The sequence below is a fragment of the Elephas maximus genome, chromosome 27 (genome assembly GCF_024166365.1).
Source record: "Elephas maximus indicus isolate mEleMax1 chromosome 27, mEleMax1 primary haplotype, whole genome shotgun sequence".
Classification (NCBI taxonomy): Eukaryota; Metazoa; Chordata; class Mammalia; order Proboscidea; family Elephantidae; genus Elephas; species Elephas maximus.
This window is the reverse complement of record NC_064845.1, coordinates 36,871,662-36,889,600: the sequence shown is the minus strand read 5'-3', so window position 1 is coordinate 36,889,600 and position 17,939 is coordinate 36,871,662. Positions and strand designations below refer to the sequence as shown.

The following is a 17,939-nucleotide window of genomic DNA, read 5'->3' as shown; positions in this document are numbered from 1 at the left end:
GACCATGGTCTGGGAAGACTTCCTGGGGTGGAAATCTTGGGAATGGGCTTCTCTTGATGGCAATGAGATGTTTTTCATCATTGGAAAGGTATGAGGAAAGGCAGTCATATTGGTGAACATTTTTCCTCTTGCAGCTCCAGAACCAAGGCCAGGGCCAGTTGTAAAAGTAGCTCAAGATCCATCTTTGCCCCGAGAACTGGCTCCTGCACCATGTTCTGGGGTACATTCTGCTCCTGTACTGGCACCGGAGCTCCATAGCACACTGCCTATTACATCGCCAGCTCCAGAACCTGCACCAGATGGAGAGCCGGCTGGAGGGGTGGATTCCCATCCAGGGTCACCTCCAGAACTGGCTCCCGGACCACTGGCTGATGTTAATCCTACTCCTGCTACAACACTGGAGCTCCATACCACCCCAGCTCTTTCATCACCAGCACCTGTGCTGGCACCTGATGAAGAGCCAGCTGGAGGGTCAGAGTCTTATCCTGGGCCACCTTCAGAGCCAACTCCTGGACCACTGGCTACTGTCAGTCCTGCTCCTGCTCCAACACCAGAGCTCGATGTAGCCCAGGCCCTCCTCCAGCTCCATCACCAGCATCCGATGGACAACTGGATGGAGAGGTGGATTCCCACCCTGGACTACTTCCAGAACCGGAACCTGGACCACCAGCTGATGTCGATTCTGCTCCTGCTCCAACACAGAAGCTCCGTGGAGCACCAGCTCTTCCATGATGAGCTTCAGCTGTGGCAGCAGAGGGCTAGCCCCATGGAGGTTCGGATTCTTAACCTGGGCCACCTGCAGAGCCAGAGAATGGACAACCTGGTGATGTGGATCCTGGTACTGAACGGACACCGAAGCTCAATAGAGCATCACCAGCTCCAGCACTGCCACCACACGGAGAGCTGGATTTTTACCCTGGGCGACTTCCAGAACACATTCAAGGAAAACTTCATGAGTTACATTCTGTCCTTGCAGCAACATTGGAGCTGGGTACATCAACAGGTCCTCCAACAGCAAGTTGAGCAGACAGAGAGCCTTTTGGAAGATCGGATTCTCTTCCTCGGCCAACACCATAATGGGCTCCTGGACCACCTGGTGAGGTTGATCATGCTCCTGGACTAACACTGGAGCTCCTTAGGCCACCATCACGAGCTGCTTCACTGACACCAGATGAAGAGCCAGCTGAAGGGTCAGAGTCTTATCCTGGGATACATCCAAAACCTGCTCCTATACCACCTACTGATGTTGAACCCACTCTTGCACCAAAACCAAAGCTTCACTGGCACAGGTCTTTCTTCTCCATTTTCATCACTGACACTAGATGAAGGGCCAGCTGGAGGGGTGGATTTCCATCCTGGGCCACTTGCAACTGGCTCCCAGATATTGATCCAGCTCCTGTTCTAACACTGGAGCCCCATACACCATTACATCCTCCATCTCCAGCACCGTCTGGGGCACCAGAGGCCTAACTAGTTGCCACATCTCCTCTACAGCAGCTCCTTATTGACAGCCAGGGAACATCTGCTCCAGAAGCAGACCCTTATTTCTCCTCACCTGAGTGGGTAGTTCTTGGTTTTGTTGTAGTATTTTCCCAGCTCAATTTATTCTGTATAGTTTATAGTATTTTAACTGGTAGACTTCTCATTAAATAAAGTTTTGTTGTAATAGCTTGCAAGTGTGTAATATAGTGGTTTTATGTACTTTTTCACAATTTTATTCACCATCGCCAGTGTCTCCTTCAGAACATTTTCATCACCACTGTGATGGTTAATGTTATGTGTCAACTTGGGTAGGCCATGATTCTCAGGGGTCTGGCTGACATTATGTAATCACACTCCATTTTATGATCTGATGTGAGCAGCCAATCAGTTGGAAAAGGCATTTCCTTGGGAACATGGCCTTCAAATCAATACATTTCCTGGGGTATGCAGCCATTAATCTGGCCAATGTCTTTTTCTCCATCCCTGTTTTGAAGGATCAACAGAAGCAGTTTGCCTTCAGCTGGCAAGGCCAGCAGTACACCTTCACTGTCTTATCTCAAAGGTATATCAACTCCCTAGCCCTATGTCATAATTTAATCCATAGGGACCTTTATCACCCTTCCTTTCCACAGTATGTCACACTGGTCCATTAAACTGATGACATTATGCTGATTGGACATAGTAAGAAAAAAGTATCAATGACTCCACAGTTATTGGTAGAATATTTGCCTGCTAGAAGGTAGGAATTATTCCCCCAAAATTCAGTTGTCTTCCACCTCAGTGAACTTTCTAGGGCTCCAGTGGTGTGGGCATGTCAAGATGTTCCTTGTAAAGTGAAGGATAAGTTGATGTATCTGGCCCCTCCTACAACTAAAAAGGAGGCACAGCCCCTGCTGGACGTCTTTGTATTTGGAAGCAACATACCCCTCATTTGGGTGTGCTACTCCAGCCTATTTATCAAAGGGCTGGTTTTGAGTGGGCCCAGAACAAGAGAAGACCTTGCAAGAGGTTCAGACTGACGTGCAAGCTGTTCTGCCACTTGAGCCATATGATCCAGCTAATGAAATGATGTTTGAAGAGTCACTTGCAAATAACGATGTTATTTGGGGTCTTTGGCAGGCTCCTATTGGTGAATCACAGTGCAGGTCCTTAGGATTTGGGAGCAAAACCCTGCCATCCTACACAGTTAACTACTCTCCTTTTGCGAAACAGCTTTTGTCTTGTTACTGGGTCTTAGTAGAGACTGAACTCTTAACCATGGGCCACCAAATGACCATGTGTCCTGAGTTGCCCATCATGAATTGGGTGTTGTCTGACCCATAGAGCCATAAAGCTGGATGTGCACAACAGCACTCCATCCTTAAATGGAAGAGGTATGTACGATACAGGGCCTGAGCATGACCTGAACACTCAAGTAATTTGTATAAGGAAATGGCCCAAATGCTCATGGTCCCCACTCCTGTCATATTACCTGCCCTCTCCCAGGCTGCACCTATGGCCTCATTGGGAGTGCCTCATGATCAGTTGCCTGAGGAAGAGAAAACTCGTGCCTGGTGTATGGACGGTTCTGCGTGATATGCAGGCACCATTTGAATGTGCACAGTGGCACCACTGCAGCCCATTTCTGGGACTTCCCTGAAGGACAGTGGTGAAGGGATATCTTCCCAATGGCAGAACTTCAGGCGGTGTGCCTGGTTGTTCACTCTGCTTGGAAGGATAAATGGCCAGATACGCAATTGTACACTGATTCATGGGCTGTGGTCAATGGTTTGGCTGGATCGGCAGGGACTTGGAAGGAACATGATTGAGGAATAGGAGTCAAGGAGGTACGGGAAAGTGGTTTGTGATAGACTTCTCCGAAGGGACCAAAGAACTCACATTAATGAGTGGGGGCTCCTTGTCCTTTGCCAGCGACCCCTGTTTCTACATTGGGCCTTTAGGGCAGACAAAAACCATTATTGCTTTAAGCACCATTGTGGATTGAAATTATCATTGTTGGGTGTTTCATCCTGTGATCTGCTGAAGTGGAATAATGAGGAGAGGCATAGTAATATGTGTAGGACCTTTCCCACTTATTAGCTGTGAGATCTTCAGCAAATTACTGCCCCTCTCTGACCCTTGGTTTCCTCAGCTTTACAATGGGAGTAATACTGTCTTCCTCACAGCACTATTGTTGAGGATTACATTGAAATACTGGTGAAGCGCTCAGAATGATGCCTGGCACATAGTAGGCAATCAATGAATGGGAGTTAAAGCAAGAGATACAGGAAAGGTGGCCTGTGTGCAGGTTTAATCTGGGAGTGCAGGGTAAAATTGAGGGAAGGATTTCTTGTCACCCAGGGCATCAAACTCCTTACTATAGAGTTGTCAGTTAGGTCCTTCCTGCCCAGGCCCCCTATCTTCAATGCCTGAAGAGGTCCATTTACTAGAGTCTTTCTTGGGACAAGTACAGGTTTGACAAGGAATGTCTGTACCCATACAATGAAGTGGGAATTATATACACCTTTTTTTTTTTTTTTATTGTGGTTAGCAAAATTGTGTAGTGGGTAGACCACCAGTAGTTTTTCCTTCTTCTTCAAGAAATGAAGCTGCCAAGTCATATTTGAGCAGATCTTGAGATCCACTTTTGCTATGCAGATGTAGGCCAAGGGCTTTTATGCCATGAATAAGACATTTGTATTTTACTAGGAAAGCAGCTCCTCTTGTAGCATGCAGAAGTCTAAGGAAGATTAGCACAAGTTACACAAGAAACTGGGGGGTCTCCTGGGAGAGAAGGAATTGATTGTATCTTATCACAACCAACCATGGCCAACATCAGCACCAACCATCACTATTACCACCACCACTACCTCCACCACCATAACCATCACCATCTCCACCATACAACCCACCACCACCACTTCTACTACCACTGTCACCACCATCACCAACACCAATACTACCATTTCCACCACCATCACACCACCAACCATAATCATCACCATCACCACTTCCATCATACAACCCACCACCATCATCACACCACTTACAGTCACCACCATCATCATGCTACCCACCACTGCCATCACCACCTCCCTTACACAAGTCATCACCACCATCCTTACCAGTACCACCATCACCATCACTCTTACCATCAATTTTACCGCCACCAGCAATGATGCCCCCTGTCACCAGAACCACCCCTGCTACTCTCAATATCAACATCATCAGCATCACCACCTCCATTACAAAACCTGTCACCGCTACCATTACCACCCTTACGTTCACCATTGTTCCTTCCCCCGTAATTCAGATCTCTAAGTCTGGAGAAATGAATTTTGGTCTAGGCCCATTGGCCCAAGACCCTAATATAAAGTTCTAAGAGAGAGAGAACACATGGACTTTCCTTGGCCCTAAAAGGGGAGAGACGAAGGGGAGTGATAGTTTTCTTTTTCTTTTTGAGGCTATGGATCTTGAGATCTACTTGCACCCTGATGTATATGAGGGAAAAATAGCACACAACTGGTTTGGGGGAATTCGGACCCTCTAAGTCTGAGAAAACAGAGTGTTATCCTTTCTTAAAGGAAAGTTGGGTCCATTAATCTTAATTCAGCCAGATCATTAAGCAAAAAGACTCCCAAAACTACCCCAATCTCACCGCAATGGGACAGTCTATCACCGAAGGAAACAGAGGGATGAGATAATCGTGGTGAAGGTGAGCCTTGAAGGTGATTAGACACAAATGTTGGACTTTCAGATATTCCCAGAAAGTGGACAAGTCTTGAGGGTTTCTCTTTAGGGCCTGACTGAGACATATTAATCCTACCTCAAATAATAAAACGAGAGCAAGAGTGAGTCCAAAAAAAAAGAGTAAGTCAGGAAGTGAAAAATACAAGTCAGAGACAATTTCCATACCATGTGGTTCTGGCATCAATCTCCAAAGGGACTCCTCACCTGGGTGTGGCAAGGACTTCTCTGTCCTGGTCCAATCTTTTCTTCTGTCACCAGGCTCTGCAGTCCTCACTGGTCCTCCTTTGTGTGCCACGCTGTTCCACATCAAGCCTTCAGGCATTAGGAAAGGGGCTTTCTTAAATAAAAGTTCTTTGTCTGTTTTGGCTTCTACACTGAGATTGCAGAGGATTCTCATTCTTTTCCAGCCTAAAGGGACAGACCTTTATCAGCTGTGTTCACATAGCTTTAAGGTCCCTGGGTGGCTGTAGAAGCAGCACGGGGATGGTGAGTGACCTCCTCTAACCTCACAAGGGGGAAGAGAACCAAGATCAACGGCCGCAGCCTGGCCCCATGAGGTGGAGGCCAAACACGCCTCCTCTCTGCACCGTCTTCACCAATTCTGACACCAGCTGTCCCTCGCGCAGCACTTTCTACTTCTCTGCTGGGCTCGATAATTCATTGCAGTGGCCACACCGAACTCACAGGCCATATTCATGATTATGGGTTTTTTTTTACTGAAATAACAGGTTACAATTCAGCCCCGGGACACTCAAGGATTCAGTTCTTCCATTGGGCAGCCTCTTCCCAGCCATGCTCGCAGGCACAGTTCTCCCTGGCCCTAGGCCTCTGCCCAAAGGCACTCCCTGTCCGTCAGCTGGAAAGCCCAATGCGCAGTCTCCCTGCTGCCGGGTCTGTGCTGCAGCTTCTCACTGCTTTTAGTGTTACAGTTCTCTCTCTCTGTCTCCTGGTCCAGGAGCTTCTCGGCATAGGGATCCCAGGTCCAAAGACATGCTCTCCGCTCCTGGCTATTCTTCTTTGGTGGTGGTGGGATCCTCTCCTTCCTGCCTCTGGGGTGGCTCATTTCAAGCCCAACAGAATGGCAAACCTGACCAATCCCTTTGGTAGGCCACAATTACCATATCTGCACAGTCCCACCCAATCACTTGGGTGGGAGTTGCAAGACCATGGCTAGAAAGGCCACACAAAAGTCATCTATCACACTACAGTGGCGCAAACAGTTTACATTGGACTACGAACCAAAAGGTTGGGGATTTGAAACCATGCAGCAGTGCCACAGAAGAAAGGCCTGGCAATCTTCTTCCATAAAGATTACAGCCAAGTAAACCCTATGGAGCTTGATCCTACTCTGTAACAATTGGGGTCGCCATGAGTAGAAATTGCTTCAACGGAAACAGGTTTTGTTCTGGTTTTCATGTAGCTTTAACTTTACCTTTTGCTGTTAGGACATTAAGGGAATCATGCCTCCTTTTCCAAGTAGGCTGTGAAATACTGCTGCTGCCGGGTTCACTGGGAATGGCCTTGTACTGCCTGTACTGTTCGGCGTTCTGCCTCGCTCTGGGCTGTGCACCCTCTGATCTGTGTCGCCGGAGTATGAAGGGGTCTTAAAGCCTGTGCTGTTAATTGGGTGGGAAGGGATTTAAACAGCCTCCAAAGCCCTCCCCTGTGTCATCATCAGCTCTGGGAGGACTTGGATGTTGCACTGGGAACCATTCCCCCTCCTCCACCCCCAGCAGCTACAGCTATCTGAGGTTTTTATTTTTATGTTTTGTTGTTTAACTATTTCCTGCCCACTTCTATGCAGGCTGCCCAGGCAGTTCTCCAGCCCACACACTGTCCAGCTCAGGTGGGGCCCTGAATTCACCCTGGAACCAAGATAGAGCCAGAGAAACTGCCACCATGAGCACATATTAGTGACACAAAGGTCCCCAGACAGACTTGTGTCCCTAAGGCCCCCAGCTGTCTGGGGCTGTTAGCTGAGCATGAGGAGTTTTTAAATTTTAAAACACTTCAGTCACCAATATCAAAAGAGGTGCTGTCTAAAACATATAAGGTATATACATGGCAAGGGAATCAAATTCTGAACATTGGGACTGAGGGTAGTAGTTTTTTTTAATGTTATGAAGTTTAGCAGAAACACTTTTGTGTTTATATAAATTTTGTATGCAGTAATACAGAAATTTGTATTTTGGGACAAAAACCCTGAGATTCATTGAAGGAAAAACACAAATAAGGACAGAAGAAATAATGCAGCAATGACAAGACCCCTTAGCAGTTACTCAGCCCATGTGGCAAAATTCAGGGGGAAAATGTTCTAATTGTCCCATTCTGGTTCCAGCTGAGTCCTTCTCAAAGGACTGAGATAGAGTATATGTGTGGGTGGGTTAGAAAGAGAGACCAAAACCCTGTTGCCATTGAGTCGATTCCAACTCATAGCGACCCTACAGGACAGAGTAGAACTGCCCCATAGGGTTTCCAAGGAGCGGCTGGTGGATTTGAACTGCCAACTTTTTGGTTAGCATTCGAGCTCTTAACCACTGCATCACCAGGGCTTTAAGAAAGAGAGAGAGAGTGTAAATGTGAGTGTGCCAGTGTAAGTTGTGTTTGTAATCAGGAGTGTAAATGTGAATGTGTGTGTGACTATGAATTTGAGTGTAATGTGTGTATTTGAACGTGAGTGTAAGTTGTGTGACAGTGAACATGAGTATACAAGTTTGTGAATATGTGAATATAAGTACCTCAATGTGTGTGTGTGTGAGTTGCATAAGTGTGAGAGTAGCTATGTGTGAGTAGAAGTTGTCTCGTGTGAATGTGAGTGTACATGTCTGTGTGTAAGTGGGTGTGAGTGTGAATGTGTGTATGAGTGTAACTTATGTGAGTGTGTGCATTTACTATCCACCCAAAGATGTAACTTTTAGGGATCTCAACTTTGAAATCTCCATTGTTTCTGAGCACGAACACCCCCTTGTCCCCAGCGAGGTTAGCTTGGGACTTGGTAATGGCTCTAAGGAGCCCTGGTGGTGCAGTGGTTAAGTGCTCGGCTGCTAACTGAAAGGTTGGTGGTTTGAACCCACCAGCCGCTCCACAGGAGAAGGATGTGACAGTCTGCTTCTGTAAAGACTGCAGCCTCAGAAGTACTACAGGGCAGTTCTACTCTGTCCTACGGGGTCACTGTGAATCGGAATCCACTCAACGGCAACAGGTTATAACGTCCATTCAGCCCTATTTGCCCAGGACAGAACTCATTTATGCCTGTTGTCCTGGCATAACTTTCATTTCTTTGCATCCGTACTGATTTTTGTTTGAGGTATAACTCACATCAGTAAAGGACACAACTCTTCAGAGTACAGCCTGATGATCACTCCAGGGAAGTCTCCCAGGGTTTCTCGTCAGCCCACCTGAAAAGGGCGGATTTCATTGTCCACAAGCATTTTACTTCCCCTGTGGTCTTTGAGGAATACTTTATACATGCTGGAGAATCAAAGGAAATGGACTGCAGCTATTTGGAAACCAAGGAGGGTTTAAATTCCATTGCCTTGACTTGATGGGCTTTAAGGATGTGTCGATTCTAGAAGGTGGAAATGATTAGAAACCTTCATAGAAGTTACCATAATTCAAAGCATCTGAACTTCCCTTTACCCTGTCACTACCAGTCTAGCCTTCCCTTGACAAACTTGACTTTGGTTAAAGAAATAAGTCATCCCATTGGGAATCATATAGGAACTGTGGGAAAGAGTATGGGATTTGGAGTCGGCCAGGCTTAGCTCTGCAGCTTGACTCTATTATTTGGTAGCTCTGTGTCCTTGGGTAAGTTGGCTTAACTTCTCTGGCCCTCAGTTTCCTAAACTATAAAAGGGGCAACAGGATTTACTGTGCAGAGTTGGGGTCAGGATCATATTTAACGAAAATATGGCGGCTGGTGCATGGGCACCAAGTAGATGATAGCTAATATTTAAGTCAGATTTAAGGATCAGAATAAAAGCAAAGTGTGGCAGATTATATTTTCCAAAATTGGCTGCAGCAGTATTTCCAGTTTCACTCATTCTTCCAGAATTTTGCTACTCCCTATCAAGAGGCAGGGTCTACTTCCCCTCCCTGTGAACCTGGACAAACCATGTGGCAGAAGCAATGTTACATGACTTCAGAGGCTAGATCAAAAATGACAAAGTAGCTTTTGCCTAGTCCTCTCTCTCTCTCTAACAAAATGCTTACCCTTGGAACTCAGCCACCCTGCTGTGAGGAAGCCCATACTAGTCTACATAGAAAGAAGACATGGAGAGGCCCACATGAAGAGGAACAGAGGCCCCCAGCCAATAGCCATTATCAACCACCAGACTTCTGAGTGAATGAGCCTTCAGATGATCTCAGCTCTCAATGTGTCTTCCAACTGAAGTCCCAGAAATTTCGAAGAAAATACAAGACATCCCTGCTGTGTGCTGCTCAAATTCCTGACCCACAAGATCCATGAGCATAATAAATGATTGTATTAGCTATGAAGTTTTGAGATAATTTTTTACATGGGGATAGTAATTGGAATTCAGTGTAATCAAGGTGTTTCAGATGAGGTTGACATTTCTCTCATACATCTGCATCAGGCTGTTTGCTTTCATTCATTCCAAAATCAAAGGTTAAGAGCCTGTTATACATATTTGTACTGTTGCTTATGTTTGTAGGAAACCCTGGTGGCGTAGTGGTTAAGTGCTACAGTCTGCAGTTTGAATCCGCCAGGCGCTCCTTGGAAACTCTATGGGGCAGTTCTACTCTGTCCTATAGGGTCGCTATGAGTCGGAATCGACTCGACAGCACTGGGTTTGGTTTGGTTTTGGGGTTATGTTTGTAACCCAGTGTAGAGGTTTCTTTTCACAAAATTAATTGGTTGTGTATTCAAACCCAATGTGGTCTTCTATATCCAAGCTCCTACACTCCTGTGTATTATTTAACACTGCCCGTTTACTAGCCTGTGGCAAGTGGAACTATAAAATAATGTAACCATTGTATAACCAAAGATGTGTGAAGTTGTATATCCAAATTACTGCTATCCCATCCAGACAGCAACTGTGGAAGAGTGAATCCTGTTCCTTTGTTTTCCATGCCACAAAGATGGAAACTTTCTCTAGTATTATGAATTCATTTGAGGAAGGAGAGAATTACAGTAAACTAGCAAGGCCTCAAGGAGCCCTGGCAGCTCAGTGGTTAAAGCACTCAGCTGCTAACCAAAATGTTGGTGGTTTGAACCCACCAGCCACTCCATGGGAGAAAGATGTGGCAGTCTGATTCCATAAAGACTTACAGTCTTGGAAACCCTATGGGAGACTTCTAGTCCATCCTTTAGGGTTGCCATGAGTCAAACTCGACTCAGTTGCAGTGGGTTGGTTTGGTTAGCGAGACCTCAGGTCATAGCCAAGGAAAATTAGGCCAGAAAGCTAAGGCAGCAGCAACACCAATTTTGCAGACAGGTCCAAACCAGAGAGAACGGGATCCACAGGCAGATCATGCGCATGAGAATCACACCGTGGTCTAGAGCAGTGGTCACAGCAGAGTGTGTAATAGAGCGACTAAAGCATGAGCTTTGGGTCAAACAAAGCTGGGCTCACATCTGGTTTCTCCACATACTGGCTGTGTGACTTTGAGTGAGCTCCTCAATTTTGTCATCTGTAACATAGTACCTGCCCCTGGCAGAGGGGACTAAATGTTTTCCAAAGATATGCATTCCTCCTATATAGTGTAGTTGTGGCTGGGAAGCAGCTGCCCCGCATCTAAAATTGCTGTGTGACTAGACCTGGTTAATGAAATACGAGCAGAGGTCACGTCTATCACTTCTATGCTGAGGTGGCTAAGTATCCACTGCACGTTGCCCACACTAACTTCCCCTTTCCTGGTGAACTTGGAGGCTACGAGTTGAAGATGGTGACATCACAAGGTAGAGTGAGCCTGGATCCCTGCATCACCACTTGGAAGAGAACCACTCAGCCAAGAACAGACACACTGCACTTTGTGTGAGTTACTGTGTTAACGCACTGAAAATTGGGGGTTGTTTGTTATAGCTGCTAGCCTACCCAGACTCATACACTGTTAGATAATTGTTAACTGCATAATTATAGGGTGTCTTTCCTACTTGACTGGATGCTCCTTGAGAGCAAGGACTGGACCCTATTGACCCAGTGCCTTACACTGTGTTTGGTGCATATGTTATAGATTGAATTGTGTCCCTCCAAAAAATGTGTGTCAATTTGGCTAGGCTGTGCTTCCCATATTGTGTGATTGTCCACCATTTTGTCATTTGATGTGATTTGCCTATGTAAATCCTACCTCTGTGATATTAATGAAGTGGGATTAGCGGAAATTACGTTAATGAGGCAGGACTCAAATCTAAAAGATTAGGCTGTGTTTTAAGTCAATCCCTTTTGAGATATAAAAAAGAGAATGGAGCAGGGAGACATGCGGACCTCATACCACCAAGAAGCAAGAGTCAGGAGAATAGCACATCCTTTGGACCAGAGTCCCTGCACTGAGAAGCTCCTCAGCCAGGGAAGATTGATGATAAGGACCTTCCCCCAGAGCTGACCGAGAGATAAAGCCTTTCCCTGGAGCTGGCACCCTGAATTTGGACTTCCAGCCTCCTAGACTGTGAGAGAATAAACTTCTCTTTGTTAAAGCCATCCACTCGTCGTATTTCTGGTATAGCAGTACTAGATAACTAAGACAACATACAAGGCAGTGAGTAAAATTGAATTTGCAGCTTGATTAAGAGAATTAGAATCTGGGCTCTTTACCGAAAGGAGAAAGAAAAGGTGGATGTTTAAAAAAAAAAAAAAAAAAAAAAACTTCATAACTGAAAGTAGTTCTTTAAACACTTGCAAGAAGTACAAAAAAAAGGAGGCGGGGCCAAGATGGCGGACTAGGTGGATGCTACTGCGGATCCCTCTTGCAACAAAGACTCGGAAAAACAAGTGAATTGATCACATACATAACAATCTACGAACTCTGAACAACAAATACAGATTTAGAGATGGAGAACGAACAAATACGGGGAGGCAGCAATTATTTTCAGAGCCTGGAGCCAGCGTACCAGTCAGGTGACCTTCGGAGCCCAATTCGGGGCAGAGCCCAGGGGGGCAGACGGCACAGACAAGGGGCCCAGCCCTAGCCCCCGAACTCATTCCGGGAGGATGCCCAGCCGGTTGGCGCGAGCCGCGTGGTGGCACAGCCGGTGGGAGAAGTCCCCGGGAGGCAGAGACAGGTCTTGGAGCGGGGAGAGCAGCGTCCCAGCCGGGGAGCCGTCCCGCCGGGATTTTGGCGGGCGCGGGCATGGTGTGAGCGCGGGCAGCAGCTACATCCCCCTGAATTGACCCGGGGGGGGCCCAGCCGGTTCGCGGGGGTGGCGCCCAACAGGTTCGCGGAGACAGCGTAGCGGCACAGCCGGTGGGAGCAGTCCCCGGAAGGCAGTGACAGGTCTTGGAGTGGGGAGAGCAGCGTCCCAGCCGGGGAGCCGTCCCGCCGGGATTTTGGCGGGCGCGGGCGTGGCGTGAGCGCGGGAAGCAGCTCCATTCCCCTGAATTGACCCCGGGGGGGTCCCAGCTGGTTCGCGGAGGCGGTGCGCCACGCGGCTGGCAGGACAGGGAATCCCCGGGAGGCAGCGACTGATTTTGGAGTCAGGAGTGCACCGTCCCAGTAGGGGAGCCTTAACCTAGGGGGTGGGGCTGATAGCGGAGGATCTGACCGTGACTCAAGCAGGCCAGACCCCCCGGGGGCAATCTCTACACAGCCAGTACACACAGGCGACGTGCCCCACGGAAATCTCAGATATAATAGTCATTCCAAGCAAGACAAGCAACTCTGGCTATATTCTGAGGTGCTACTCTCCTAGCTCTCTGATCCCTCCCCCACCCTCCCCAGGCAGCTCCATTAACATCCGAATAGCCTGAGCCAGAGGGAGAACTCTGATAGGGATCTGACTGCATTTTTTTTTTAGCAGATTTTCTGGAAAAACTAGTTTCCCAGTGATGGCTCGGAGACAGCAGTCCATATCAAACCACATAAAGAAGTAGACCATGACAGCTTCTACAACCCCCCAAACAAAAGAATCAAAATCTTTCCCAAATGAAGATACAATCCTGGAATTATCAGATGCAGAATATAAAAAACTAATTTACAGAATGCTTAAAGACATCACAAATGAAATAAGGCAGACTGCAGAAAAAGCCAAGGAACACACTGATAAAACTGTTGAAGAACTCAAAAAGATTATTCAAGAACATAGTGGAAAAATTAATAAGTTGCAAGAATCCATAGAGAGACAGCATGTAGAAATCCAAAAGATTAACAATAAAATTACAGAATTAGACAATGCAATAGGAAGTCAGAGGAGCAGACTCGAGCAATTAGAATGCAGACTGGGACATCTGGAGGACCAGGGAATCAACATCAACATAGCTGAAAAAAATCAGATAAAAGAATTAAAAAAAATGAAGAAACCCTAAGAATCATGTGGGACTCTATCAAGAAGGATAACTTGTGAGTGATTGGAGTCCCAGAACAGGGAGGGGGGACAGAAAACACAGAGAGAATAGTTGAAGAACTCCTGACACAAAACTTCCCTGACATCATGAAAGACGAAAGGATATCTATCCAAGATGCTCATCAAACCCCATTTAAGATTGATCCAAAAAGAAAAACCCCAAGACATATTATCATCCAACTTGCCAAAAACAATGATAAACAGAAAATTTTAAAAGCAGCCCGGGAGAAAAGAAAGGTTTCCTTCAAGGGAGAATCAATAAGAATAAGTTCAGACTACGCAGGCAAGAAGGGAATGGGACGACATATACAGAGCACTGAAGGAGAAAAACTGCCAGCCAAGGATCATATATCCAGCAAAACTCTCTCTGAAATATGAAGGAGAAATTAAGATATTTACAGATAAACACAAGTTTAGAGAATTTGCAAAAACCAAGCCAAAGCTACAAGACATGCTAAAGGAGATTGTTTGGTCAGAAAACCAATAATATCAGATATCAGCATAATACAAGGTCACAAAACAGAACGTCCTGATATCAACTCAAATAGGGAAATCACAAAAAAAAACAAATTAAGATTAATTTTTAAAAATAAATAAATAAAATAATACACATAATAGGGAATCATGGAAGTCAATAGGTAAAAGATCACAATAATCAAAAAGAGGGACTAAATACAGGAGGCATTGAACTGCCAGATGGAGAGTGATACAGGCGATATAGAACGATACAAGTTAGGTTTTTTACTTAGAAAAATAGGGGTAAATAATAAGGTAACTACAAAAAGGAATATCAACTCCATAACTCAGGATAAAAGCCAACAAAAATGTAACGACTCAACTAACATAAAGTCAAACACTATGAAAATGAGGATCTCACAGTTTAATAAGAAAAACGTCTCAGCACAAAAAAGTATGTGGAAAAATGAAATGGCCAACAACACACATGAAAAGGCATCAAAATGACAGCACTAAAAACTTATTTAGCTATAATTACGCTGAATGTAAATAGACTAAATGCACCAATAAAGAGACAGAGAGTCACGGACTGGATAAAGAAACACGATCCATCTATATGCTGTCTACAAGAGACACACCTTAGACTTAGAGACACAAACAAACTAAAACTCAAAGGATGGAAAAAAATATATCAAGCAAACAATAAGCAAAAAAGAAGAGGAGTAGCAATATTAATTTCTGACAAAATAGACTTTAGACTTAAATCCACCACAAAGGATAAAGAAGGACACTATATAATGATAAAAGGGACAATTGATCAGGAAGACATAACCATATTAAATATTTACGCACCCAATGACAGGGCTGCAAGGTACATAAATCAAATTTTAACAGAATTGAAAAGTGAGATAGACACCTCCACAATTATAGTAGGAGACTTCAACACACTACTTTCGGAGAAGGACAAGACATCCAGTAAGAAGCTCAACAGAGACACGAAGACCTACTTAGAACAATCAACCAACTTGACCTCATTGACTTATACAGAACTCTCCACCCAACTGCTGCAAAATATACTTTTTTTTCTAGTGCACATGGAACATTCTCTAGAATAGATCACGTATTAGGTCATAAAACAAACCTTTGCAGAATCCAAAACATCGAAATATTACAAAGCATCTTCTCAGACCACAAGGCAATGAAACTAGAAATCAATAACAGAAAAACTAGGGAAAAGAAATCAAATACTTGGAAACTGAACAATACCCTCCCGAAAAAAGACTGGGTTATAGAAGACGTCAAGGAGGGAATAAGGAAATTCACAGAATGCAACGAGAATGAAAATACTTCCTATCAAAACCTCTGGGACACAGCAAAAGCAGTGCTCAGAGGCCAATTTATATCGATAAATGCACACATACAAAAAGAAGAAAGAGCCAAAATCAGAGAACTGTCCCTACAACTTGAACAAATAGAAAGTGAGCAACAAAAGAACCCATCAGGAACCAGAAGAAAACAAATAATAAAAATCAGAGCTGAACTAAATGAATTAGAGAACAGAAAAACAACTGAAAGAATTAACAAAGCCAAAAGCTGGTTCTTTGAAAAAATTAACAAAATTGATAAACCATTGGCTAGACTGACTAAAGCAATACAGGAAAGGAAACAAATAACCCGAATAAGAAACGAGAAGGACCACATCACAACAGAACCAAATGAAATTAAAAGAATCATTTCAGATTACTACAAAAAATTGTACTCTAACAAATTTGAACACCTAGAAGAAATGGATGAATTCTTGGAAAAACACTACCTACCTAAACTAACACATTCAGAAGTAGAACAACTAAATAGACCCATAACAAAAAAAAAGAGATTGAAACGGTAATCAAAAAACTTCCAACAAAAAAAAGCCCTGGCCCGGACGGCTTCACTGCAGAGTTCTACCAAACTTTCAGAGAAGACTTAACCCCACTACTACTGAAGGTATTTTAAAGCATAGAAAATGACGGAATACTACCCAACTCATTCTGTGAAGCTACCATCTCCCTGATACCAAAACCAGGTAAAGACATTACAAAAAAAGAAAATTATAGACCTATATCCCTCATGAACATAGATGCAAAAATCCTCAACAAAATTCTAGCCAATAGAATCCAACAACACATCAAAAAAATAATTCACCCTGATCAAGTGGGATTTATACCAGATATGCAAGGCTGGTTTAATATCAGAAAAACCATTAATGTAATCCATCACATAAATAAAACAAAAGATAAAAACCACATGATCTTATCAATAGATGCAGAAAAGGCATTTGACAAAGTTCAACACCCATTTATGATAAAAACTCTTACCAAAATAGGAATTGAAGGAAAATTCCTCAACATAATAAAGGGCATCTATGCAAAGCCAACAGCCAATATCACTCTAAATGGAGAGAACCTGAAAGCATTTCCCTTGAGAACAGGAACCAGACAAGGATGCCCTTTATCACCGCTCTTATTCAACATCGTACTTGGAGTCCTAGCCAGGGCAATTAGGCTAGACGAAGAAATAAAGGGTATCTGGATTGGCAAGGAGGAAGTAAAGTTATCACTATTTGCAGATGACATGATCTTATACACAGAAAACCCTAAGGAATCCTCCAGAAAACTGCTGAAACTAATAGAAGAGTTTGGCAGAGTCTCAGGTTATAAAATAAACATACAAAAATCACTTGGATTCCTCTACATCAACAAAAAGAACATCGAAGAGGAAATCACCAAATCAATACCATTCACAGTAGCCCCCAAGAAGATAAAATACTTAGGAATAAATCTTACCAAGGATGTAAAAGACCTATACAAAGAAAACTACAAAGCTCTACTACAAGAAATTCAAAAGGACATACTTAAGTGGAAAAACATACCTTGCTCATGGATAGGAAGACTTAACATAGTAAAAATGTCTATTCTACCAAAGCCATCTATACATATAACGCACTTCCGATCCAAATTCCCATGTCATATTTTAAGGGGATAGAGAAAAAAATCACCAATTTCATATGGAAGGGAAAGAAGCCCCGGATAAGCAAAGCATTACTGAAAAAAAAGAAGAAAGTGGGAGGCCTCACTCTACCTGATTTCAGAACCTATTATATAGCCACAGTAGTCGAAACAGCCTGGTACTGGTAGAAGAACAGGCACATAGACCAATGGAACAGAATTGAGAACCCAGATATAAATCCATCCATGTATGAGCAGCTGATATTTGACAAAGGACCAGTGTCAGTTAATTGGGGAAAAGATAATCTTTTTAACAAATGGTGCTGGCATAACTGGATATCCATTTGCAAAAAAATGAAACAGGACCCATACCTCACACCATGCACAAAAACTAACTCCAAGTGGATCAAAGACCTAAACATAAAGAGTAAAACGATAAAGATCATGGAAGAAAAAATAGGGACAACCCTAGAAGCCCTAGTACAAGGCATAAACAGAATACAAAACATTACCAAAAATGATGAAGAGAAACCAGATAACTGGGAGCTCCTAAAAATCAAACACCTATGCTCATCTAAAGACTTCACCAAAAGAGTAAAAAGACCACCTACAGACTGGGAAAGAATTTTCAGCTATGACATCTCCGACCAGCGCCTGATCTCTAAAATCTACATGATTCTGTCAAAACTCAACCACAAAAAGACAAACAACCCAATCAAGAAATGGGCAAAGGATATGAACACACATTTCACTAAAGAAGATATTCA

The 17,939-nt window shown here is 44.2% G+C and overlaps 2 protein-coding genes across 5 annotated transcripts in view; both read left to right on the top strand.

Annotated features, from left to right (window-relative positions):
* The window catches only part of LOC126068451 (ral guanine nucleotide dissociation stimulator-like), a 480,137-nt gene extending 478,462 nt beyond the window's left edge, over positions 1-1,675 (top strand). For all 3 annotated transcript variants that reach the window (XM_049870990.1, XM_049870991.1, XM_049870989.1), the window contains one exon: positions 135-1,675. In XM_049870990.1, the coding sequence (XP_049726947.1) occupies positions 135-1,123 (989 nt within the window). In that variant the 3' untranslated portion in view covers positions 1,124-1,675. The remainder of the gene's footprint in view (positions 1-134) is intronic.
* LOC126068466 (uncharacterized) overlaps positions 1-17,939 on the top strand; it is a 1,054,989-nt gene that overhangs the window by 764,692 nt on the left and 272,358 nt on the right. The gene's annotated exons all lie outside the window — the stretch shown is intronic.